Source organism: Arachis ipaensis, chromosome B3 (assembly GCF_059453495.1).
Source record: "Arachis ipaensis isolate K30076 ecotype BB chromosome B3, ASM5945349v1, whole genome shotgun sequence".
Taxonomy (NCBI): Eukaryota; Viridiplantae; Streptophyta; class Magnoliopsida; order Fabales; family Fabaceae; genus Arachis; species Arachis ipaensis.
Genome location: NC_142438.1, coordinates 8,660,729 through 8,685,071, shown reverse-complemented (window position 1 = coordinate 8,685,071; position 24,343 = coordinate 8,660,729). Strand labels below are relative to the sequence as shown.

The window sequence follows — 24,343 nt, the reverse complement described above, 5'->3', positions numbered from 1 at the left end:
GAAGCTTCTAATGTGTCTACCTAACACCTTTGAAAAAGAAAAAAAAAATAAAGAGAGAGGGAAGGGTTGATGGTTGAAAAGTGACGCTCTCCATTATTATCTATGGGAAGTGTATATAGTTTTTGGGATTTGGTTGAAAATTAGCTACCACCCATTCTGTCCTTTTTGCTCATTGCTATCTACTTACTTATGTATCTATGTCTTACACTACCTTTTTCTTTTTCTTTTTACAATTGCAATTCATTTCATTTCCTTTACAACTTTATTAATTTTCACCAATTCATTCATTCATTTCATACTTCATATATACTACTATTTATTCTTTTATATTTATTTTCTTTGTATATTTGTTACAAAAAATATGACTAATCATAAGTCATAGGATGAATGGACCATTTTATGCTTTAGAAATTTTTTTAAATAAATCTAAAATATCGGTATTATGTTTTATTAATTTTAACCGTAATCCTCAATTGCTTGCCGGTTGAAAAGCTCGCAACCAGTTGATTTTTGAAGGTTCTACTTCAATGTTGTCTGCTATTCTAGTAAGTTCTGTCAAGTTGCTCCGTAAAATTCAAAGAACTCCCAGTTTAGGTCGTCATCTCCATGAGGCAAGCTTTTAGTTGCATTCAATTTGATTTATCATTCTTTCTTCTTTAAGATTTTTTTTTATTTTTCGACCACGCACCGTTAAATGAATACCTTCAGTGTAGTGTTTTTAAAAAATCTCCATCTTTCATTATGTTGTCCTGCTTTTAGACATTTTTGTATTTCATTTTTCAATAATTAATTAAATATAACCTACAAAAAATATATATTATATATATTTTTATAGTTGAAATCAACGATTGAAACGACTAAAACACCGCGCGAATATATCAAGAACATTTGAAATTCTTTCCCTACTTTATTGATCACTAAAAAAGAATTGTTAGTATGAAAATTGAATAAGAAATGTATTATAAAATTGAAAATTGAATAAGATTATATATTATTATTAGGTTGGAGTAGTGAAGATCTTCCATTAATGGAAGGCACATCCAGAACTGGGCATGGCCTCTTGGATGGCCAATCGAATCAAATTACTCTCTGACCCCATTGAGCCATTGACATGACCCTCAGTTAATGCGGCAGATAAAATCTTTGATGGTTGGTAGGATCAATTCACTACCCTCCTCTTTTCTTTTTATTATTTTAGTTGCTACCACCTTTTTAATTTTGATTTATGCCCATTCACCTATTATAAAGTTCCTTATATATATATCGTCACTACGCAACAAACTAGCTACTATGGAGATTGGAGAGTGAGTAAGAAAAAGTATCCAAAATTAAAAAGGTTGACAAAGGATAAGACATTACTTATGCATCTATGATCTAACCCAACACAACATAATTCATAACCTTTTTTTTTATAAATAAAAAGGGAACTCAAATATATATTACTCGAATTTAATTTTAATATATTAATAATATAAAATATTTTATATAATAATTATTTATTTTTTAAATGGTTATTTATAAAATTAATATAAAAAATAATTATTTTTACTAACATAATATTATATAATTGACTACACGTATAAAATTATTTTATAATGACAATGCATCAAAATTAAATTTTTATAGTTATAATTGACAACTAAATAAAGGTGTCCAATAATTAGATAATAAAATGCCAAATAAAAGTAAACAAGCACCAAATAATATATGGTAGTGTATGTTGATTGGGCTCTTCCTCACCAATTTTAGTAGAGGTAGCATGTTGTAATGGTAATCTCACCCTCTTTTAAGGTAAGATAAAGAATTGCAATACCTAGGTAGGATGATATAATGATATATTGATATGTGTAGGCATACCAAAATAATGAAGTTGGTTGGATCTAAGACCTAAATTATTCAATAAAAAAGGAGGTTGGTAGAATGTTGCATGTGTCTTGTACTCTATACGGACATTTGTTTTTCATTATACGCGTTTTATGTAGCATATATTTAATTATGTTAAGCTAGTTGTAATTATTATTATTATTACTATAAATTAATTAATTGATTTCTTACACATCTCAAAGACATGCATCTACCTCCTTATTAGATCAAAGATAAATAGCAAAATTAGAGTAACCTATAATTGAATTAATAAAATATGATGAAATAAGAGTGTATGTATATTATTATGTTCCAAAATGAAATTAAGAGACCCACCGCAATAGTATCCAATAATTTTCTCCTCCTCTCACAACTTATCCATTCACTCACTCTTTTGTATACACATGAATAGATCTATCATCATCTTACACTCTTTACTTTTTCATCAAATTTTCTCCATAAAAGACAACACCAAAAGCCTCAAAAAGTCCAAAGGAATCTAAATAGATTTCAATGCAAAAGAAAAAGGGATGAGATATCATTACTCAAGGACTCACTGCTCTACATATATATATATTATGACGTATAAATAATGCACATATATAAAAAGCGTAACATACTAAAACATTCATATAAATTTAAATAACTGCGATAAGATGTGGTTATGTAGATAATTAAATTGAATTTTATTCAGTATTATACAATTAATATATAGCTGTCATTACTCATTATTCCAATTGGAAAGATTAAAAAATTTATGAATAAACTCAAATATGAAGCAGAATAAAGGTCTAATTAATGGGATCTTACATTTAGTGGCGCTAATAACTGCTGTTTTTACTCAAAAGAATGATCACAAATGCAATAATAATGGAAAGAAATTAATTCAACAGCACCAAGAAATAGAGCCAAAAATTTGTCCAATACTGTTCAACTGTACCGGTACTATATCTTATGCATCAGCAACTAATTAATTAATTAATTAATTATTTATACAATTTAAAAGAAGGAGAAAAATAATAAGAAAGAAAAAGAAATCAATAGAGAGAGAGAGAGGGAGGGAGAGAGAGTGATTTCAGAGTTACTGAATTTCATGCTCTCAAAACATACACTAGCTAGTTTATCATTGATGAAGAAGAATGAAGAATATAATAATCATCACTTCATTTCCAAGCTTCTGTAATCCCAAACACTACCTGTTTTCAAGCCCAAGAAATCATAACCAGAACCAGTAGCAGTGGTGGTGGTGGTGGTGGTGCCATTACTATTAGTGCCACCATTAGCATTAGCATTAGTGGCGAATCCACACCGGCAATCCTTGCTGTTCTGCAAACCCAAGCTGCAAACAAAGCAAGGGGATCTCTCTATTCCACTGAATTTCTGGTGATCAGGTTCATCAAGATGGCGTGGAGGACTAATTGTCAACTCAAGATTCAAGTCAGGGCACCTTTCCATTGATGATCCCTTTGAATAATCCTTCTTGTTCTTCTTCTCCATAATCCCAAACATGTTTGCGTTGCAAGTAGCACTAGTAGTGGTAGTAGCAGTAGTAGTAGTAATAGTATCTTGTTCTTGTTTAACAGCAGAAGCAGAAGCAGAAACAGAAGAAGCAAAAGATATGGTGGTGGTTGTGGCTGCTGCAACAAGAGAAGATGGTTGTTGTTGTTGTTGTTGTTGTTGTTGTTCTTGGTTGTTGTGATGATGATGTGAAGCAGAAGAATCATTGAGAGGCCTATGAGTTGCAGGGTCAATTCCTCTGCTCAAAAGCTTCCTTCTTATGTGTGTGTTCCAATAATTCTTTATCTCATTGTCTGTTCTCCCTGGCAATCTTCCAGCTATAAGCGACCACCTTAACAAAAACAAAAAAAGATGAGTTTTTTTGAAACGTGTGAGTGAAAACTCAAGACCCCATTTGATTATAGAATCTGTTTTGTTGATGGGGTAGTGTGGGTGGTTTCAAAATCCTTACTTGTTACCAAGGAGACTGTGGAGTTTGATGATGAGTTCATCTTCTTCTTCAGTGAAGTTGCCTCTTTTGAGGTCAGGGCGGAGATAGTTGATCCAGCGGAGGCGGCAGCTCTTGCCGCACCGGAGAAGGCCCGCCGCTTTAGGAAGGGATCTCCAGCAACCCTCACCATGAGCTCTAATGTAAGATATGAGCCTGTCATCTTCTTCCTTCGTCCATGCACCTTTGTTTGTGTGTGCTTTCTCACAGCAAGGTGACCTTCCCATTAATAATGATATGCCAATAAGTCTCTCTCACACTTCCTACTTCCTTCTTTCTTCTTTGATGTTTGAATTTTTGAGCTTCTGATTTATTTGTGTTTCAGTGTTTTATGTTTTGGGATTGGTTTCAAACTTGAAAAACGGCTCTGTATCCTTGCTGCAAATAACAAAGCCGGCCAAAGAAGGATTTGGGGTGTGATTTTTATAGGCTTTTGACTCAGAGAGAGAGAGATAGAGAGAGAGAGAGAGAGAGAGAGTAATACTAATTGAGCTTCTAGATGTGAGTTGGTGAGACAGGTTAAAGGGAGTGGCTGTTGGCTCTTTCTTTAGTTCTATGTATCTCTCTCTCTCTCTCTATTATGTGTGATGATGATATATATTAAAATTATATTATTATTAATATTGTTATTATTATTATATATGATACTATATTTTGCATCAATGATATATAATGAGTTAAAGGACATTAACTATGGGTAACCTTCAGGTTGGTGTAAAGTAGAATAATTTAAAGTATGGGCAAGGCAAGACAAGATGTGATCTCTTGCCCCTTTTTAGGAAAAAAGAAACACCAACAATATAATTTTATTTTATATATCCTATTCACTTTTCCCCTATATATAATTTGAAATTTCTCCACCCATCTAATCTCATGCCTAATCTAAAAAGAAAAAAAAAAATACTGTTTTCCTAATTCCCTTTTCAAATATTGCTGCTTTTGTTTAAAAAAAAAATTTACAAGCTGTTGTTATGTAAGGGGTAAGGCACCTCTTCTGTGTTTAATCAACTTTGAATTAGGGAAAGTAGTATTTCGGTTACACTTACATGTGATGGATGGAATTATATCAAAGCTAGAGACTTGTTATTATTATTATTATTATTATCTATAGTTGACTTAATTATTAGGATCCAACTACTGCATCACTTTTTTTAATTTGATTTTCGTTTCCATGTTAACATACTAATACATACTTTTCTTTTTTCTGATTTTATTAATGAAAAATTATGCTTAGAGAGAATTTCTTGTATGAAACAATTTCAACGGTACCACCAAACAGCAGATGTAATCTCAAATTTCAATTGTGTGTGTATATTATAATAATAATAATAATAATAATACAAGATGGTGTGATGTTCTTTCTGCATTTATTTGATAATTAATGATCAACATTTCTTTTATCACAAGCATAAGGCAAGTTTGATATTGGCCAAAATTCTGAACATCCCTGAATGCCACAAATATTCACCTTCAAATTGATTCAACTACATACATTATGCTCTTTCTATCAAACAATTGTTTATGCATTAGTTTTTTAATATGTTAATTTGTCTAAATAGAGAATTATTTGATATGAGAAAAAAGTAACACTAACATATGCTGAATTACATATAGATAACCTACCAACACAGTGCCTTAATTAGACACTAGAGCTTCATGTGGGCTTAGTTACCCAAAAAATAAGAATATAAAACGAATAAAAAAAATTAGCTATTTCGGTAAGTTAGTTGTAATAGGCAATTCCCTGAAAGAAATGTATCAGTAGTTTGGCTATTCATGTGGCAAAGCATAGAGATGGTAATGGTAGTTGTGGTTCTTTATTTTATTGGTGCATTATCATGAATGAAAGAGATAGAGAAAGAGAAAATCAGTGAGACATGTTTCTAGAAGAGTTGGAGGTTTGGTTTCAATAGTATACATGATGAAACAAGACAAGCTAAGAGGAAAATTGGAAAAGCCTCAAAAGGACTGTGTACTTGTGCTTTAATAATAATAATAATAATAATTGTCATGCAAAAAAAAATTATTATAGATAGATAATTAATTATATATTAATAACTAATTTTTAAACTCATTGATTAAAATATCATTTAAATTAAAATTAAACTAATAATAATAATAGTAATAGAAAAATAAAATAATATATGGACTTTGGTTCACCTTCCACTTTTTGGTTTCTTATTTGTTTTCTTTTTCCCCAAACCTTGTGGTACAAGTTTAGGAAAGGTAGTTAAGGGAAGGAAAAAAAAAAGTTTGGGATTGTAGGGGGTTTCATTCACCTTTATATTATTGTCATCTTCTATCTCCCTTCCCTAATTGCATATCATTATAGTAGTTGTCCACCACCATTCATATGTCCACTCCCTTTTCTCCTTCCCTATGAATGTCAAGTGGATGGTAAGAGTTAATATCATGCCCACAAGTTGCTTTCAAAATAGGAAAAAAATGAAAACAAAAAAAAAAAAGATTCAATCCACTAGAGTTATTATTTAGGAGGGTAGTATCTCATTTTTCACCCACCTCTTTTTCACCCTCATCTTTCTGACTTGTACTTGCAATTCTAGTCCAAATCCTACCTTAGTTATGTGTTGAATCTTTGACATAATGCCATGATTTACATTATTACCACTTAATGAAGTTATTGTATTTATTAACGCGCACACGAACTTTACAACTTTAGTTTAACTACTTAATATGAATTATGATTATTGATATTATTCACATTGAAGGCTAAGATTTGCGCACCAGCAAGAGAATATTAAATTGGGCGTGCAACCGAAATTTCTCGTATCTATTTTTGTTTTTGTTATTAAAGAGAATGAACAACTCAACTAAGATATTGAAGACATTACATAAGTTGCATTTATTTTATATGAAGTTTTAATTGAGTGAGAGGCAACAACATTACCTAACTCTAAATCATAGGGTACCCCAAATTAAAAAAGAAAGAGGAAGTGTGGGTATAGTACTAAAGTTTCCAAAGAAATAATGATGGATTGAACGCCTAACTGCACAGCCATGGTCACTATCTGTGGGGTGCAATTATTAAAAGAGATTAGCCTATAATGGGCTTCTTAGCTAACCCAAAAAGGAGGAGCAACCTAAGGGCTCCTCTCTCTCTCTCACACACTAGTCTTGCACACCAAATTCAGACACCACCCACATGCGGAAATCTCATATTTTGAATACAGCCAAAAATAGTAGACCCAGGTTCGAATTTGCGTAGTAGATGCAATAGCTACTTTAGAGAAGTTAAAGAAAAATAGGGGGAGAGGGAGGGGGTGTTCTCAAATTCTTGGAAAGAAGGAACGAGGAAGAGGGTGTGTGGCGTACGATTTGCATTTGCATGATTGTTTTGTTTCTGAATGGTGACAGCCAGCAGAGCAACACGAGTTTTGTCATGTGCTTAGGTACTTTGTGGGAGGCTGTCCAAAGAGCCCTTACCTACCTCTTCGGCTGTCCTCCACATGTGCCTCTTCTTCTCTTCATATCATGGATAAGATCTTAATTATTCAATATTAAATCAAAACCTTCCTCATCAATCAGAATAGTTTGGTATTTTCCTTTTGGTTAAAATAAATTAGTAGTATTAGCATTATTGACCCACACCAAATGCAGATACAGAGATACAGATCAATCTCGATAACTGTCACATTGTTATTTAGGTCTTGCTTTTCTTCAATCTTTTTAGCTATTTTCGTTTGCTTCCTATTAAATAGGACAGACTGTCCTTCAACGTGCGGATTATTATAATACAGTAACCATTAACCAGTTGGTAGCTTGGTACTACACCATCTGAATCTAAATTCGAATTAATAATTGGCATAACAAACACCGTCACTTGCGCTTGTCTACCTACAAAACCTTCCTTACATTGAGAGCTAAGGTTACATGTTTAATGTTTCAAATACTTAAGATTTCACTGGTAAAGGCTTCCTTAAGAGTTCGATTGACTTTGGCCTATATCAGAAATAAAGAGCCGTGTCACAGTTGAGTTTATTGCATAATTACATTCTAAAAATGTTCATAATTCTGATTTACTGGCACATGATATGAACTACGTAGTAAGTCTCTTGCCTACCCACTTTTTCCAATCTTTCGGAGAACAGAAATACATAATGATGATGACTATAGAAATTTGTATTTACTGCTTACATACTGTAAGTAATGTAGCTTTCAAATGGAGTATTCAGTTTGTTTTATCCAGTCTCAATCTATTCAGAAAGGTTGCAGCATTAATGCATTATTCTTATTAGTACTAGGGGAAAGAGATACTGAAACTGCAAAAATGCACCCAATTCTGTTCATTCTGGGTCATACAAACGTAACAATCTATGCTGAGAGAGACAAATCCATTTACTTCCCTCTTTTGTGGACTTCATACAAGTAACCGAGGATCACCACAGCTGCAGTAACTACAACTCCAACAGCACTTTGAGCTAGTATGGTCCCATCCTTAGGAAAAATCGGTTTTGAACTTGTCGCAAAGCCTAGCTCCGAAAGTTTCTTATGTGATTCAGCATAATCCCGGAAGAATGCATCTTCGTCCTGAAAGATGGGTCAGAGTTTTAAAAGATTCAAGCAATGCAATGAATACGATGCATCAATATCTGTCAGAACTTTGCTGCAAATGGCGAATCTTTATCTTCAATAAATTTTGAGCAAAACAGAAACTTTTGCATGGACGTCATCGGTAATTATAGCAGGTAGTCTAGTCTAGATCAAAGTAGTACTAAAGCACTAGTAGGCATTTGTTATGTAGACACGGAAAACAAGACAATGTATTGTCAACAGTTAGCAGAATAAAGAAACTTTTATTCGTGCCTGACGTTGAAACCAAGAAGAAATAACCGGATTCAAATATATTTTGTTGGCTTCGCTACCCAACAAGCACATGGCAACATCATCAATTTATATCAGGAGAGCCGCAGATAGCATGGCCCATGGTGAAGTCCAAAGCAAATGCTTATACATTACTGGCGAGTGCGGTGGGAAGAGGGTCCTACTAATCAGCTGCAACTAAATGGAATTGCAATGAACCCAGGCCAAAAGATTGACCTAATAATTAGAGGGAAGAAGCCTAAAAGCTTCGTGGCATAGCAAGTGGGTAGACTTAGAAATGCCAGTGAAAAAACATTGACTGGTGTGGCAGGTTACAGCACCAAATAAAGTTCAAATAGGAACTATGTACTTGGCATTTGACTAGAACAGACCCAATTACCTTTGCATACAGCTCAACATAACGGCGAAATTCAGGATCCTCCAACAAGGCCTTGTCTGTTGGAAGTTGAAGCAGACCCGCACTCTCACCTTTTAGAAGTTCCCTGATGTTAACAAACCATATTTAGCTGTAAATAAAATAGCTTTGCAAATAGGGAGGCAAAATTAAGCTTTACAAGTTTCCTTGTAAGCAAAAGACAGTAGTCCAGCACAGGGGTTTCAATCTTACACGAAGTATGAATTATCAAACTTCAGAGGATCCTGTGTCCAAGGTCCTTCAAACCCTGATCTCTCTTGATGTGCTCTTCCCTAATAACCACATAAAACAAATACTTAAGTATCTGGTCTAACCACAGCGCAAAACAGAGAGGATATATATAAGGAGAATCACCAGCGTATGTGCTCCAGACAGTGCAACAATATCCTTGTCAGACAGGCCCATTCGATAGAAGATACTACGAAGGTGTGACACACCTGCAAGCAGCATTCACATATTTTAAATTATTTCTTATTAACCTTGTTGCTTGTTAGCAGAAATTAGGACATGGTTCAATACTCTATTTCCTACACAAGTGAGGAGAATAGTTGTAATGCTGACGAAAAGTTTGGAAACTCACCTAGTTTAGCATCAGGAAGCCGGCCTTCTTTTGTAGATACTTTAGAGTCCTATAAGAAATTGGAAATCACATGAGCTAAGACATTCATTGATTTCATAACAAGTACTGTGGTAGAGTTTAGCACAATATACCTTTCTTCCAGGAACAAATTCAACTGTGGGACCCCCAGTGACCTCAACTGCAACGACACCTGCAAGCTGGAAACACAAGGAAAAGAAATTCAGATTCACAAAATCTATAGGTGAGCTGGTTTTGTTTCTATGAATGCAAAATTTGTTTCCAGGGTTTGCCCTATGAGTTGCAATTTGCAACAGTTCTCACTCCCCTCCCTATATGTTTTTAATAAAATCTGGACTCAACTGGCACTGCTCTCAACAATTTCAGTGTGATATACAAGATCGTCCGGTAATAACAAATCTTGGCTCTAAGGTTATACTGGTCTGGAAATGAATGACCTCAGCCAGATAGGCTTGAGGGGAAAACTTCAAGGACAGATTCATGAAAACGTTGTATGCAAGCCTAATCCTAGTTGGATATCAAACTCACCATATAAAAATATCAGGGGACAACACAAATGCAGACAAGCTAATTAACTGGGCAAAACTTTCAAATCTATTTGCAATCATATTCTACAATTATTGAAGGTAGAAGCCTTCAAATGTCATAACAGGATTGGGGGTGTAGAATTTGAATGATAACAATCCACCTATCAAAATCTGACAAGTGAAACAGGGAACACATCTCTGTGCAGTAGTCATGTTATGTTTGCATATTTAAGACTCACACGTGCGGATACTTAGCCTGTATCATGATCAAGCAACAAACTGAAACATGAACACGAAAAATCTAATCCCACAAAAAAATATATTGGCAAAACAACTTGAGCACTACATAAATATTAGCTATGAGAATTATAAACAGCCTAAAAAGGCATGAATTCAAGTTGTAACTTGCAACTGGGAGGGAACAGCTCCCTGAAATCACACAGATAAATGTTCCCCTAATCATACACTCTCAAGACAAATTTAAAATATCACCAACTCCACCCAACAATTTAACAAAAATAGCAATGGACTATTGATAAATAAACAACTGCTTATAATTACCTGGTAAAGGTCCGCATATGAAATCTTGGAATACTTTGCCTTCACTTCCTCTGTAACATCAAATAAACCAGACAACTCTCAGAAAAAACGACGAAACCGATTCATCTCCATGCATTCTCGTTAATTTAATATTCATATAACACACGCGTAGGCAAAAAGCAAGTAGCTATACAAATCACACTAACAAAGATGATATAGCAATTCATGCAGTGCTACCTATCAACTGGAACTAAATTAAAAGTTAACTGCGAATTTTAATTTATGGAGAAATGAGCGACTAAGAAGCATACCGCAGAAATCAATAGCCTTCTTCAAACCGTTGTTAGCACCATGTGAATACTCTTCCTCGTTCCTGATGGAACCGTTAGCTCCGCCGGTCTTCGTATTGACATCGTAGGTTCCGGCATCGTGCCAGCTGCGTCCGATCGAACATAGCAAAATTGAAAGGGACAAAAAGCATCAACAATCTTATCGAGAGTGACCTAGCTAGATTCATCATCATCATGATGATCATGATAATAATAATTATTCACCGTTGACCGTCTATATAACGAAACGCAAAACTATAAACGCGGAAATTTAGAGCGAAAACGAGAATCGTTTGGAGCGATAGAGTGAAAGAGAGAGCTTACGCCAAGCGGAGCATGAGAGGAGCGCAGTTCCTGTTGGCGATGAGTGCGCGTAGATCGCGGCGGGCCTTGTCAACCTCCTTGAGGTACTCTGCGTCTACCACCACCGGCAACGCCATTTCGACAGCTGGCAGAACAGACTTAACTGCTTTTCTTGAAGGATTTTGGAGAAACTGGGAAGAAGAACAAGAAGAAGAAGAAAAAGAAGAAGATGAAGGAGGAGAGTGAGATTTTATGGATAAAATTGGATGTATGAGTGGTGTGCTTGCCTTGTGCTGCTGCTGCTGCCGTTAACATCACGTGACCCCCCACTCCTCACTTGTGACGTGTCTCAATATCATTGGGTCACATGGCACGCACCTCGAGGAAGTGTGACTCACTCAACCACCTAAACTACTCGCCTTCTCCTCACTTCCCTATTTCTATTTTTAGTTGTATGCGCAAATTCTTTGGGTTTTGTTAAAAACAAAAAGGGCCAGAACCCAAAACTTTTTTGGGGTGAAATATTCTTTTTTCTTTTTGCTATTTGTTAGCTACCTTTTTATTTTCTAAACAGAAGTACTACTTACTACTAAAGAAACTATCGTACATGCATTAATATTTAATACATAATGTTGTTGCTGATTTCACCAAATATTTAAAAAAAAAAAATTCAGGCGATTAAGCCATTATTTAACTAAGTTCTCAACTAAGTGTTTTGTGTTTTTTCTTTCTTTCTCCCTTTTTCTTTTTCATCTTCTCTTCTTTTTTATGTCCTATTATTTATACAATTTTTTTAAAATTGTATTTGTTTTCAAAATTGTGTGTAATTTTGTGTTTGATATAATCATTTCTTGTATTTATTATACAAATTGTGTGTTTCTATTACTAAATAAAATAATTTCTAAAAACTTGAATATACAAACACTTGTTCACTCAACAATTTTTTATAAACAATCAATCAGGTCGGGTTCATAGTAATTAGAGTACTAGACCTGAGATAAATGAATACTAGTATTTCCATTGAAATAAACTGGCCAAAGATAAATCAAAGTACGAGACGACCTATTTTTTTAATGAGATTAATTTGGACGGAAAATGAAACTTAAGTCAGCCGAACAAAACTCTCAAATCCAAAAATATAAAAATTATACATCATATAATTAGCTACCTTATTATTATCTGATTTTTCTAAAATAGTTATCCATATTAATACTTTCTAATGTCATGTACTAAACCATAAGTATTAGAAGAGAAAAACGTCGCAAACAAGCAAGCTACTCATAATTTATACAAGGTAAATAACTAAAAGATCTGAGAGGTAAAACTAAATGTTTGAGAAGAAATGGAAGTCACGTTAAAATAAATATTATAATTATAAAGCATTCATTTAAAAGAAAATAACAATAATTTATGAGAAAATTAAAAGTTGTTTTGATAACCATAAACGGTGTAGGGGAAGTTAATCCAAACAAATAAAGGAAGAGTCAATAACAAAATAAAAGATGGCATGAACTTGAAGCTGCAAAATGGTTCATCATCACAATTCTAACCACAATGTCATGATCATATATATAATAATCTCTATCCAAGTTTCAAACCAAATCATATTATATGCTTTTACTATTTTAGATTTGTATTTCTTTTATTACAAGCATGTACATGATGACCAAATAAACCAATGTACCTCATGAGAAGAAATACAAGAAATGCTTCTCACCTCTTCCTTAAAAACAATTAAAAAAATGAAAATGCAAGCTCAGACAAGTTTTTTGATGGCGTGTGTGTTGGACTATGAAGTTCTCCACTGCAACTCTATCTGAATGCGACCATTCTTGGAGTCTATGAGATGGAACTTCTCATTGATTCTTTTGTTAGAAACAACATCTCCAAGATTGATTTCAACATATCCCAGTGATTCCTAATATCAAGAAAAGAATAGCAGTGTAACAAAGATACCATGAGAATTTAAAAGATTTCAAACAGCAGATTCTACAAGTATTCTTCTAACTCTTCTCAACAATTTGGTTTCCAACTTTCCGCTATGTTGATGGGTCATTATCAGAGATATATTATCATGTTAGAGTTTGAAGTTAGTTACTAGTTAGTTATTCTCATATGCACATTTAAGGCCTAATATCAATCGCATTACCTTGAATTCTTTCATGCGATCAGTTGCATTTGGTTTGTTTTCAGTTTCAGTATTTTCTGTTTTTAAAATTGTGACGAAAGAGAAAACAAGAGGTGAAAACAAAAAACAGAATTCTATTGTTTTCACTGTTTTGTTTTTTCTTTTGCAAAATCCTGAGAATGGAAAATACTGAAATGAAAAACCAAACCAAAAGCAGTTTTTCTGAGTTTTCTCTTGACACTGTTTTCTCTGATCAACCATGGATTTCAAGAGTTGTAATCCAGAACAATAAAAAGTTAATTGGGAAATATAAATTATATACCTTTTGATGGAGCAGGTTTCTTGCAGAAGTGCTAACAACCTCCACATGCAATTTGTCATGAGTGGGAGGGTGATCCAGCATAAATGTGAACTCATCTTCCCATCTTGGATCTCTGTTCTTTTTGATACGCTGCAGTAGCACTAACCATGTTATTATCGGTAACACAAATGTGCCATTCCAATCCCATGAGCACCTTTTTCTTTTCATTTTTGGATAACTATAAGTTGCATTATGCCATTATGGAACACTAGATTGAAAATTTAATGAAATATCAGCCAATACTACTGAATTCGGTTCTTATTTTAATTATATTGGTTAGATTAAAATATTATGTTCATTGTTTCCTTGTAAAAATTTCAGAAGCATATTGGTGGTGCCTACAAAAATTCAATCTTCCAGGTTTAACCGGCTGTTTCACATATACAGTAGAAAAAGATAAAATGCAAGTATTTCTCTTAGGATCATGTACCTTAGTCTTTTTCTCCTCTCCTCTGAATAAAAGCCGAACATGAGGATTAGTATGGTACTTTCCTTCAACATCTTGAGCTTCATGGACTATGACAACAAGCAGACCTCCACCAGCAGGAGTATTTTCAGGAGCTTTCGGTAATGTCTGTGTCTCGTCAAAACTCTTGCCTATGTCCTCCTCCTTGAAAGGTTTATAGGTCAATTCCAAAACAATCTGCCCACGTGATTTCTCATTCTGAACGTCGTTCGGATCCAAAGTTTTTAGGAGGTCAAGAGTGAATTCTTTTGGCTCTTCAGGGGAAAGTTCTTTTAAAGGGATCACATTGATACCCATCTTGTCATGTTTCCCAACCTATGCAAAGATACAAAATCAACATTCGTTACATATTGCATAGCAAGGAACTAGGTTATGAAACTTAAAATTTGAGTGTGAGAGGAATACCTGCTCCCAATCAAAAACATCAACTTCCAGAACCTGGGTCTCAGGATCTTTAACAGTAATATTAAAATCTTCGTTCCATTCAGGATTCAAGTTCTTGTGCTTCACAGTAGTCTTTTTCGACGGCGCCTTATCATCAGTGATCTTTAGCTTCACATAAGGGTCAGATGCACCAAGAAGATCTTTCTTCCTTAACTTGATTGCTCTCACAACCTTTACATGTAAAATCCCAACAGGTCTCCTCATGGCTCTAAGATTCCCAACAACATTTACAAGAAAAGGAGAAACTAGTTAGCAATAATATATCATTACATTACCAAAATTATTTTACAGAAATGCAGAAACATACTTTGATGGATCTAATACTTGAACATCAAGGGTTTTGGGCCACAGATACATATTTGCAACTTGATCTTTGATAATCTCCTGAAAACACCAGACTTCAAATTAGTTTAAAAGCCATAAAGTTAACCCCCGATTTTCAATCACCCCTGATTTCCATTGTCAATATGGAAGTTCACACTTCACAAAGAAGGGAAGCGAAAACAAAATAATGGAAAGGTACAATCGTACAACCATTAAAATCTTTTAATCCAACAAATGCTTCCAATCAAATGCTACCTCTATAACAAATACAGTGAGCGTAAGACAAAGAAATTTCAACTCTAGCAGAGAAGAAATTCTCTAGATGCACAAGCACAAAGTAAAGGCTGCTGCATTGAGAAAATGGTAACAACAGCCAATTGACATCACTGGACCACTTTGATCTTGTATGAGATCCTACTAATTTACCCTCACAAGCTGTAAAGTAACATCTAACAAGATCAGATTTCATTCAACCTCATATCTCCTCTATCCTATATTTATTTTTGTTTTCCTTCATGTTCACCTTAATATTATGCAACTCCTCCATTATAGCAAGACAGTGTGAACACAACATAGCGCATACAGAAATGAAAGGTATGCATTCATAATATAACATATTTCACACTAAGAACAACTTAAGCAAACAATGGTCCAGTTATATATTGAGTTGAGCATCACTTCTGATTCCGGGTTGAATATTGATGTAAGCAATTACAGACCTCAAACGGTAATCTATTATCTATTACGTATATAATTGGGATTGGAAGGGATTTGGTGAACAAATTTTCTTTCCTAAAATAACCTTCATCATGTACAATTTATAATGTGTGTAAGAGTAATAAAAATGGAATCAGTTGGAACAACAAGTTGCTTATAACTTAACTAGTAGGTCTTGGGTTCAAGTCTTAAAAATAGCCAAAAAATAAAATATTTTTGACAAAACAGAAAAAAGATCTAAAATTTAAAAGAAAATAAAAAGGTATCAGCTTAATACCTGAACAAGCCTATAGGCACCAGGAATGGACATAAGATCAGCCCCCAAAAGCTTTAGCCCAAAGTCAACATGTGGCTGCCGGAACAAACAACAAAAACAAAATAACAAAAGAGAGAATAAGACCATACATAAAATTAGGGACGCTGAAAAAGTTGGAGGGCATACTTATAAACTGATCAATCACCAACCTTTTCCATGAGAGAGACATGTATGTTGGCAAAGCAAGGAAAGCTTGGAACCAATGGTTTCAAAGTAATTCGAGGTATGAGAAATACTTGCAAATCAACAACCTGAACAACAGAACTTTTAGCTTCAAAAGAACCAATATCTTTCACACACACACACAAAAGCTACCTGAATGGTTGCTTTGAATCCAAATGCCTTTACACCAATTGTGACATTAGGATTTCCAGCCCACTTTATGGAAGGCTCCATAATCAACTCCTTCTCATCAGTCACATAAACTTTCATTCCTATAAAAGTATCAATATGCAATTATGCATTTATCAAAGGAGAATTAGTATACTCACACCATATGACAAATAAGTTACCAAGACATAATCAATCACATGAACAAAATGGAAACGAAGAAATCATACTTTCTAAGCCTATGATAATTTACAAACTGCCCACAAAATAATAAGTGAAATCAAAAAGAGAATCTCTTTGGGAAATGCATATGCATAACTCTCAATATATGATACATTGAAGAAGATTATAACTAATAAATTGCACATTTATCCCCCAACGAAAATAAAAACTCTGTGTTCCTTAGTATCTTACGACAAAACTAGGAGATTCTTACCCATGAATGTATCAAGTATTATATCTTTTATCTTGAATCTAGATCTACTAACCTTGAAAAGTTGGGGGCAGGCATCCCAGTGTTAGAGTTTCAAACTCAACAGAATCAATTTTGTATTTCGGAATCTGCTCAGCAATTATGGGCTTTGCAATATTCTTCGCAGTCTTGCAAATTGCCTAAACAAGAGAACAATTACCACACTAAGACAAACAAACAACCAAGGTAAAAAGCAAAAATGGAAAAGGGTCAAAGCTTATTCAAAATGCAAATACCTTGTCAAGGTAAGGCCACATGTATTCAATAAACTTGTTCAGCCAATCAATCTTCAGCAAAAACACAGAAACAAGAAACATTGCATCAATAAAAACCTAAACCCCAAATAGTTCAACCAAAATGAAACTAGTCAAAGATAGGTTCTTACCCTATCAAAGTCTGGATTTTTAATCCAAAGTGGAATCTCAGGAAACATTTTCTGCAAGGTTTCTGCGTCTTGCTCCACCAATGGCTTGATTTCAGGATCCTGCCCCCCAACCCACCAAAGCATATATCAGTTTGAAATAAAAAGAAAACATTCAGTGCTAACAAGAAAGACAATGCTTGTAAGAGCCACGTTTGAATTCTTACACACAGTAACAAGAATTACCTTAACATCAGTGGGTTGAAAGTAAATGAAGAGAAAATAGCCAGCTACAAGACCAATGGTGATCCCAACACCAAATCCGAAAAACCCCAATATAGTGCCAAAAAAACCCATCTTGTTCGAAGTTCCAAGCTCGAATCTTTAAACCTACCCAGTCCCAGATCGCGATTCCTCTATCTAAATACCAACTCCCACTACCATTTCATGTCACGAGAACTTCACTTTTAGCTTCAGTCATTCACCATTCCTCAACTACAACCAAAATTTCGGGAACAAAAAAAAAGTATGTGAGAGAGAGAGAGAATCAAATACCTTGGTAAGAATAAAATACCTTGGTAATTAGTAAAAAACAATAATAATAAAAAAGAAACAAGAAGAATAGAATCAAGAGGATGTAAGTTTTATGCTTACTGAGATGTTTCGATGCGTTGAGAGATGAATGAATGAGATTAAAGTCTATTAAAGTAAACGTAAAGACAGAGAGAGATAACAGGAAACGGTCGAATGCGAAGATGAAGCAGATTAAGCTGCTAATGCCCGACGAAGAAAGCAAAGCATATCATTTCATATCATATAATTATTATTAGAATATTTATCCTCACTGACATATTTATCATCTTAATTAAAACATTAAAATATTTACTATTTCAAATAATTTCATACTTATTATTATAAATATTTAATTTATATAAAATGTGAATAAATAAACATATTTATTAATAATAGGAATAGGATATTAATAAGACTAATATTAGTAATAATTAATTAATAGTTTTTAGGTGCATGTATAAACTATAAAGTTAAGAGAATATATGGTAGATAGATTATTATATAAGACAAAAGTATAAAACAATATAATTTGAGTGATGAATATTTGTGGCATGAGTAGAATAATAAAAAGTAGAAAATAGAAAAATGATGCACACGTGGCGTGCATGGGAAGTTGTCGGCATCGGCAACACGGCGAGATCAGCGATAGGGACAAAGAGAGGTAAAGTCTACGTGACACGTGGCCCCTTACCAATTAGGGATACAATATAACTTGCAAATTACAATAAGAGAAAGAGTTACTAGTATTTTAATCCAACTACGTTCATCATTGACCGATTGACCCTTGAAATACAATAGAAGTCGTTGGACTTGTTCAAGATCACATGAGGAGTTAACAGGTAAGCATAAAACTAATCTCCACGTCTCAAAAAAAAGTAGTTGGATGAACCTGTCTTTAGTAAGCTCAAGTTTTTTAAGCTTTTTTAATAGACATAAAATATAAATTATAAATATATAGAAGTTTAATAATAATAATTATTTTTTTATGTTTATCATAATTTTTTTTTAAATTTAATTAATAAAATCCTTAATTCATCACACTCTAAATTTAATCTCACCTCCAAACTCACCGTATGGTATACTAATTCCCAAATCATTTTCCTGTTAACTTACTACCACCTACATGACTCTCTGCTGGTTTCAGGCTAACTTGTCTATTACTAATATATATACAAATTAAAATACATATTAATATCTTTCGGTAAATAATTTACTTTTATTTAATTTATTTTAATTTTAATTATAAACTCACTCATTTTTAAATTAATTATATTTTTATTTAACAGTAATTATAAACTCACTTATTATTTTTTTTCATAATTATATAATATCTATTAATATTATTTTTCAATAAATACTTGTAGTATATAATAGTATAATAGATATAAATTAATTAATACATTATTAAAATTCAAAAATAATACTTATTTTAATATAAAAACAAAATAAAAATATTTATGATAGAGTAAAATTAACAAAATACTTATTGTTCCTGTTTCATATTGTTTAGAATAGCTAGATATTTTTAAAATGTTAGTAAAAATATGTATTTTAAATTTTTAATTCTAATTTTTTAACTATATTTTATTTTTTATTTACATAGGACCGGATTAACCGATTCAACCAGTAACCCACCGGTTGACCCAGTGACCCAGTAGCCTGACCGGTTCGATCACCGGTTCGGTTCTGACAACTATGGTCATATTAGATAAGTGGAAGAGGAAATAAATGGAAAGATAGAAGGGTGGAGAGAAGCTTTAGAAGCAGTTTTCTTTATCTTATATCATTTATATTTTATATTAATAAAAGTAAGACAAAGTATACAGAATTTAAAGTTTTACAAAAAGCTTATGATTTCTAGCTTAGAGGTGCAAATTGGGAAGATATACTAACATCACAATTCAACCAGTTTGTGTTTCTTGGTTTTTATCTAAGATACCTGTTTTCTTCCTAAGATACTTGTTTTCTTTATTCCTCTCTAAAGAAAATATCATAAAACATGTTTTACATTCTTAGACAATTGAGAATGACATTTGATCACAGCCTCTCTTTCTCTCTCTTTCTTTCTCTTTCTTTCTCTCTCTTTCTTGATCATTCATTCCTACTCTTTTAACAGATATCAAGGCAAATCCTCAAATGCATTAAAACAACAACAAAGTTCAAATTTTATTCATTTTATTGAAAATTATAAATTTGTAACCTGGAATTGATAAAAATAAAATAAAATAAAAATTAGTTTACATAATCCTTAAAATTATTCCTATGAGCATTGCTATTTTGATGTTATCAGGTTGACCAATTTTTACATTTTTTACTATTACAAAATATTTAATGAAAAATTAAAGGGTGGACTAATAGGACCCAACCTAAGTGGATGAAACAGAAAGGAATTTTAGGTGTTTTAAAAAATGGTTTCTGGGATCTTTTAATAGGTATCAATGCAAACAGGGTTCCGTCCATCCCGCTAAAAGATTTGTTTTGTTTCCAAAACTAATCTCTAGTTCACATTATAATTCCAAGACACCAAGCAATGAACAAAAATATGGGAAGTTTCGAAAAGAAAGAGCAAACGGAGCAAACTTTGTATGAAAACATTAATATAAAGTGAAGAAATATACAAATGGCAGCTAAAAGTGAAGTTGGTATGAGAAAACAATACATGTTAGGGAATTAATAATATACAAGAGAAAACACATAAATAGCATTTGCAGCTGTTCTTGCTGCTGTGAGTGCAGCTTTTGCCTTTGACCAAGCTGGAGAGTAAAGTCAAAGCTTTTGAAAACTCCTTATTTTCCATCAGAAGTGTTGCAAGCCTTGTCTCAACTGGAATTTTCCATCAGAGTGCAATTTGAAGAGCAGATGTTCCTGGAATTTTAGTAACTGGACAAGAGCTGCAAAACACACATACACAGTGTCTTCAACATTTAAAACCACCAAAATGGTGAGATTGGAAATCATCTCAAATTACAAGCTCAGATCCAATTCCAAAAACTAAAGGAAACAATAACATACACAATTAGTATTATTGCAACTACTGAAAATCTAACATGTTCCAATCCAAATTAAGCATAACTATAGACTTGAAGTTGTGCAATTACAAGCTTTAACTAAGTTTTCAAGGTCTCAAGTCATTAACAATTGTTTCGCAATGAAATAATATACAAGAGAACAGGAAGTAAATGAACAGTTGAAGGGGACAAATCATAGCAATTGAGGAAATCCACAATTTTTAATGTTGAAAACAATAACAAGAACATCAAAACACCCACAAAAATACAAAACGGTTGGCTCCATAATTTGATATACTCATAATGATTATTATTAATACAGAAAGATTAACAATCAGGATCTAATGTTGTACATTTAAACAGTAAATATTCTAACATGACATCCCTTGTATGAATATCTAAAAATTCTGACCAACTGAAGCTAAGTTCTTTATCCCCATCAAATGTTCATCATTAGAAATATGTAGTGATATACGAAGATTAGTCAATAACTCTTATTGTTCCCAACTTAAAGAACCAGAAGCATATATTGCCTCTAGAGTAGTGTGATAGGCATGCAACTCTACCCTATGAATTCCTTCTGCTACATCCTCCTCAGGAGAAATTGGACACCCTTTATCCAAATCTCCAACATTTAAAGACTCTGCGTCACTAGAAAGGGTATCTTCATCATAGCAAGAACCTGCTAACATATTACTGGAACTTCTACTTGTACTACTACCTATCACACTACAACTGCCAACAGAACTCAGATCATTACAAGAATAATCTGGCTCCGCAATTCTTTCAAAATAACGTGTTGTAACATGGGGAGGTTTCATCCATGTTTCACAATATTGGTTGGTACCATTAATAATGGAATCATACATGCATTTTTCACCCATTTTATTTTGTGGGTAAGCAATAACATCTACCTTTTGGGCTGTCGGAACCACTTTGGATCTTTCATACTCACCCTTATTTATAACAGCCCTCATCTTTTTAGGATAAGCATCAACAACAGAATTACCATATGGAGACAGTCTCTTCATCCCTGTAGATGAAGCTGCAAAAGGCTTGTAGAGAGCACTAGCATTTGTACTTGAGAAACAATCACTTCTATCTTGCTGACTTTTTTCTGGTACCAGGTTGTTGAACTTCATGCATCACCTTATAACTGTTTGAAATCAAATTGTAGCTAGACTTCCCACCTCCCGAATTACCAAGATCCTGGAACAAGCATAAAAGAAAACACAATAAAAAAGCCTTCGGGCAAATATTCAACATAGTATACCACTAGTTTAAAGCAAAAAATGGAAACAAAACACAATAAAAAGCCTTTGGGCATTTTCATAAACTTTTTTATTTTTACAAAGTTTGAATTTATTCTACTCACTGTTGATAGCTCATGGGTATTCAATAATCAATTAGATCTAAATCCAATCACCAATTTTCACATCACCATAACAGAGTCAATAAAAGATTGATCTTCTGTACCAATTTTCACAACTGGATATTGGAATGACGAACTCAAGAAGCTGCAACAAGTAATTTAAAGCTATAGAGATAAGATTGAAAAAACTCAATTTTAATTCAGTTCCTGTTCCTTTCAACTCAACAATTATAGCCCCAATAGTGAAATTCCCAGCAAAAGTGAACATCACTTACCACATAAGAATCTCCATTTTTCAAAACATTAAATCAAAATATATAACAAAAGAAACTCTATTAAAAAAAATGTTGGAAAAGGGGGTAAGTACCTGTTTGCGTTCCCTGAACCTAGCAGCAGACTCTTGATCATGTGTCTCTGCTTCTGAAGAGTGGCCTTGTCCACTGGTTCCTCCACCGCCCTTCTCTTCCCTTTTGACTTATTTTTTATATGAATCAACAATCAAATTACTGATGTGGCATAATTACTATCATGCTATCAATTAGAACTCTTCAATTGTTTTTCTCCTCATTTATGAATCCTGGCGTTTTTTTTCTTCTTTTTTGACAATTGTTTTTGGGATTTGGATTCTCTAAAATTTAAATTTTACTTTAGAGAATAAAGTGTGATCTCTTAATTATTTATTTTATCGGTGAAACCAAGAATAAATATGAGAGAGAAACCATTCAAGAATAGAAGATCACACTTTACCCTCTAAAGTACAAATTTAAAATTTAGAGAATCCAAATTCTTGTTTGTGTACTTTAGATGATAATAAGTTTAGTGCATCTTCTTTACTAGAAACAAGTGCAAAATTAAATCCTGAGGATAAAAAAATTAATCCTTCAATAAATTAAAAAAAAATCATGTAGAGATATTTCAGATGTAAATTTCACTCACAAAACAAATCAACTAGTATCTCAAAAAAGATAATTGTAATCTTAAAAAAAATGCCTTAAATAATAAATAATTAAACCCAATAAACTTAAAAGAAATTATTCGGATGATTTGCCAGAGAAGTTTCAATTCTTCAACCTCAAAAAATAAAGAGGAATATAGGACTAATGTCAAATATTTAAAAGAAAGGAACATCTCAAACAGAGACAATGATAAAAAGTAAAAATCCAACATTGTCAACTATTATTTACCTAAGATTCTGCTTGTATTCAATTCTCGTCGGATTTGATTTGTACCGTGTAAGTATTATAGGTCGCGTTTCACTCACACTCTTCAACTCTTCAACAACCTTTTCCAATTTCGCATTCGAATTCGAATTCTTCATATCCTTAAAAATCGTAATTTTATGTCCATTTCAGATATCTTTTTCGCTTCTTCTTCGATGCATTCCAACTCTCCGTTAAAAGTTCTTAACTAACCGGCTAAATAAGGTACCTTGAAAAAGTGAATTGTAATCCTTTGGCTAAGTTCCCCTAGTCGGCCGGGTCATTTGACGGAAATAGAAGGATTTTCCCCTATTAGATTAGAGAAGGCCCTCCGAAGCCAGCTTCTAATTCTACGGAAGAAACGGAGGAAGAGAAAGACTAACTACGCACCCGTCCGCTGTCAGGTCTTTAGCTAGAGGAAGCTCGTTCTTTCCTAACACATGTGAACTCTTTATGCCTACCCCCCGGTTCATTAATGGTAAGAGCAAAATGGCTATATTTTGATAAGTTGGGCGCTAAAGAGCCTGAGAAGGCATCTTCTTTCTTCAGTTAAAACCCCTGAAGATAAGGGCTACGTAATTGAGGACCTTGAAGCGCCTAAAGATCACTTAGCGAGCGAATCAAGGAGAAGATCTGGGAAGAGAATCACAGGAAAGAATATTGAATTCATCCCCGGTTGGGTAAGAGAAGAGACGTGACTACGTAATACCAAACTTCCCGGGCCTAGCTTTAGACTTATAAGTTCGAGACAGACTTTACGCTTGAACCCCAACTTCAAAAGGCATTTTCGGGGACTAGCCTCCTTCCTTTTCCTTGCTCATACTACCAGTAAATTTCTAGAGTCCAGCCC

General features: G+C 33.5%; 3 protein-coding genes and 1 non-coding gene across 4 annotated transcripts; all 4 read right to left on the bottom strand.

The window, feature by feature from the left end:
* Nucleotides 1-2,766: 2,766 nt before the first annotated feature.
* On the bottom strand, nucleotides 2,767-4,432 carry MYB4 (myb domain protein 4). The gene is made up of 2 exons (XM_021118016.2): nucleotides 3,833-4,432; nucleotides 2,767-3,712 (listed from the first exon to the last, which is right to left on the bottom strand). The coding sequence occupies exons 1-2, from the start codon at nucleotides 4,093-4,095 to the stop codon at nucleotides 3,022-3,024; spliced, it is 954 nt and encodes a 317-aa protein (XP_020973675.1). The 5' UTR covers nucleotides 4,096-4,432; the 3' UTR covers nucleotides 2,767-3,021.
* A 3,548-nt stretch (nucleotides 4,433-7,980) lies between these two features.
* APX3 (ascorbate peroxidase 3) lies at nucleotides 7,981-11,845 on the bottom strand. Its single transcript, XM_016331371.2, has 9 exons — nucleotides 11,444-11,845; nucleotides 11,102-11,226; nucleotides 10,812-10,861; nucleotides 9,837-9,902; nucleotides 9,706-9,754; nucleotides 9,480-9,562; nucleotides 9,318-9,397; nucleotides 9,090-9,192; nucleotides 7,981-8,416 (listed from the first exon to the last, which is right to left on the bottom strand). Exons 1-9 carry the CDS (start codon nucleotides 11,557-11,559, stop codon nucleotides 8,225-8,227), a joined length of 864 nt encoding a protein of 287 aa, XP_016186857.2. The 5' UTR covers nucleotides 11,560-11,845; the 3' UTR covers nucleotides 7,981-8,224.
* A 1,111-nt stretch (nucleotides 11,846-12,956) lies between these two features.
* Nucleotides 12,957-18,369, bottom strand: LOC107628776 (synaptotagmin-2). Its single transcript, XM_016331372.3, has 13 exons — nucleotides 17,996-18,369; nucleotides 17,588-17,836; nucleotides 17,366-17,464; nucleotides 17,217-17,267; nucleotides 16,997-17,120; nucleotides 16,494-16,612; nucleotides 16,328-16,429; nucleotides 16,140-16,214; nucleotides 15,129-15,205; nucleotides 14,783-15,029; nucleotides 14,342-14,692; nucleotides 13,873-14,001; nucleotides 12,957-13,340 (listed from the first exon to the last, which is right to left on the bottom strand). The coding sequence occupies exons 2-13, from the start codon at nucleotides 17,696-17,698 to the stop codon at nucleotides 13,212-13,214; spliced, it is 1,614 nt and encodes a 537-aa protein (XP_016186858.1). The 5' UTR covers nucleotides 17,699-17,836; nucleotides 17,996-18,369; the 3' UTR covers nucleotides 12,957-13,211.
* A 2,443-nt stretch (nucleotides 18,370-20,812) lies between these two features.
* On the bottom strand, nucleotides 20,813-23,612 carry LOC107628777 (uncharacterized). The gene is made up of 4 exons (XR_015906940.1): nucleotides 23,558-23,612; nucleotides 23,479-23,502; nucleotides 22,662-22,768; nucleotides 20,813-22,131 (listed from the first exon to the last, which is right to left on the bottom strand). It is a non-coding gene; the product is annotated as an uncharacterized LOC107628777 (transcript).
* Nucleotides 23,613-24,343: the final 731 nt, after the last annotated feature.

What these genes read in the sequence shown, in the direction of transcription:
- MYB4 (XM_021118016.2), bottom strand. Translation starts at nt 4,095, where the DNA reads ATGGGAAGGTCACCTTGCTGTGAGAAAGCACACACAAACAAAGGTGCA. An exon ending in CACAGTCTCCTTGGTAACAA is followed by an intron (nt 3,713 to 3,832) that starts GTAAGGATTTTG and finishes GTTTTTGTTAAG; the next exon opens with GTGGTCGCTTATAGCTGGAA.
- APX3 (XM_016331371.2), bottom strand. Translation starts at nt 11,559, where the DNA reads ATGGCGTTGCCGGTGGTGGTAGACGCAGAGTACCTCAAGGAGGTTGAC. An exon ending in CCTCTCATGCTCCGCTTGGC is followed by an intron (nt 11,227 to 11,443) that starts GTAAGCTCTCTC and finishes GATCGGACGCAG; the next exon opens with CTGGCACGATGCCGGAACCT. An exon ending in CATATGCGGACCTTTACCAG is followed by an intron (nt 9,903 to 10,811) that starts GTAATTATAAGC and finishes TTGTGTTTCCAG; the next exon opens with CTTGCAGGTGTCGTTGCAGT.
- LOC107628776 (XM_016331372.3), bottom strand. Translation starts at nt 17,698, where the DNA reads ATGGGTTTTTTTGGCACTATATTGGGGTTTTTCGGATTTGGTGTTGGG. An exon ending in ATGTCTCTCTCATGGAAAAG is followed by an intron (nt 16,215 to 16,327) that starts GTTGGTGATTGA and finishes TTGTTCCGGCAG; the next exon opens with CCACATGTTGACTTTGGGCT. An exon ending in GAAACCTGCTCCATCAAAAG is followed by an intron (nt 13,341 to 13,872) that starts GTATATAATTTA and finishes TCTTGATATTAG; the next exon opens with GAATCACTGGGATATGTTGA.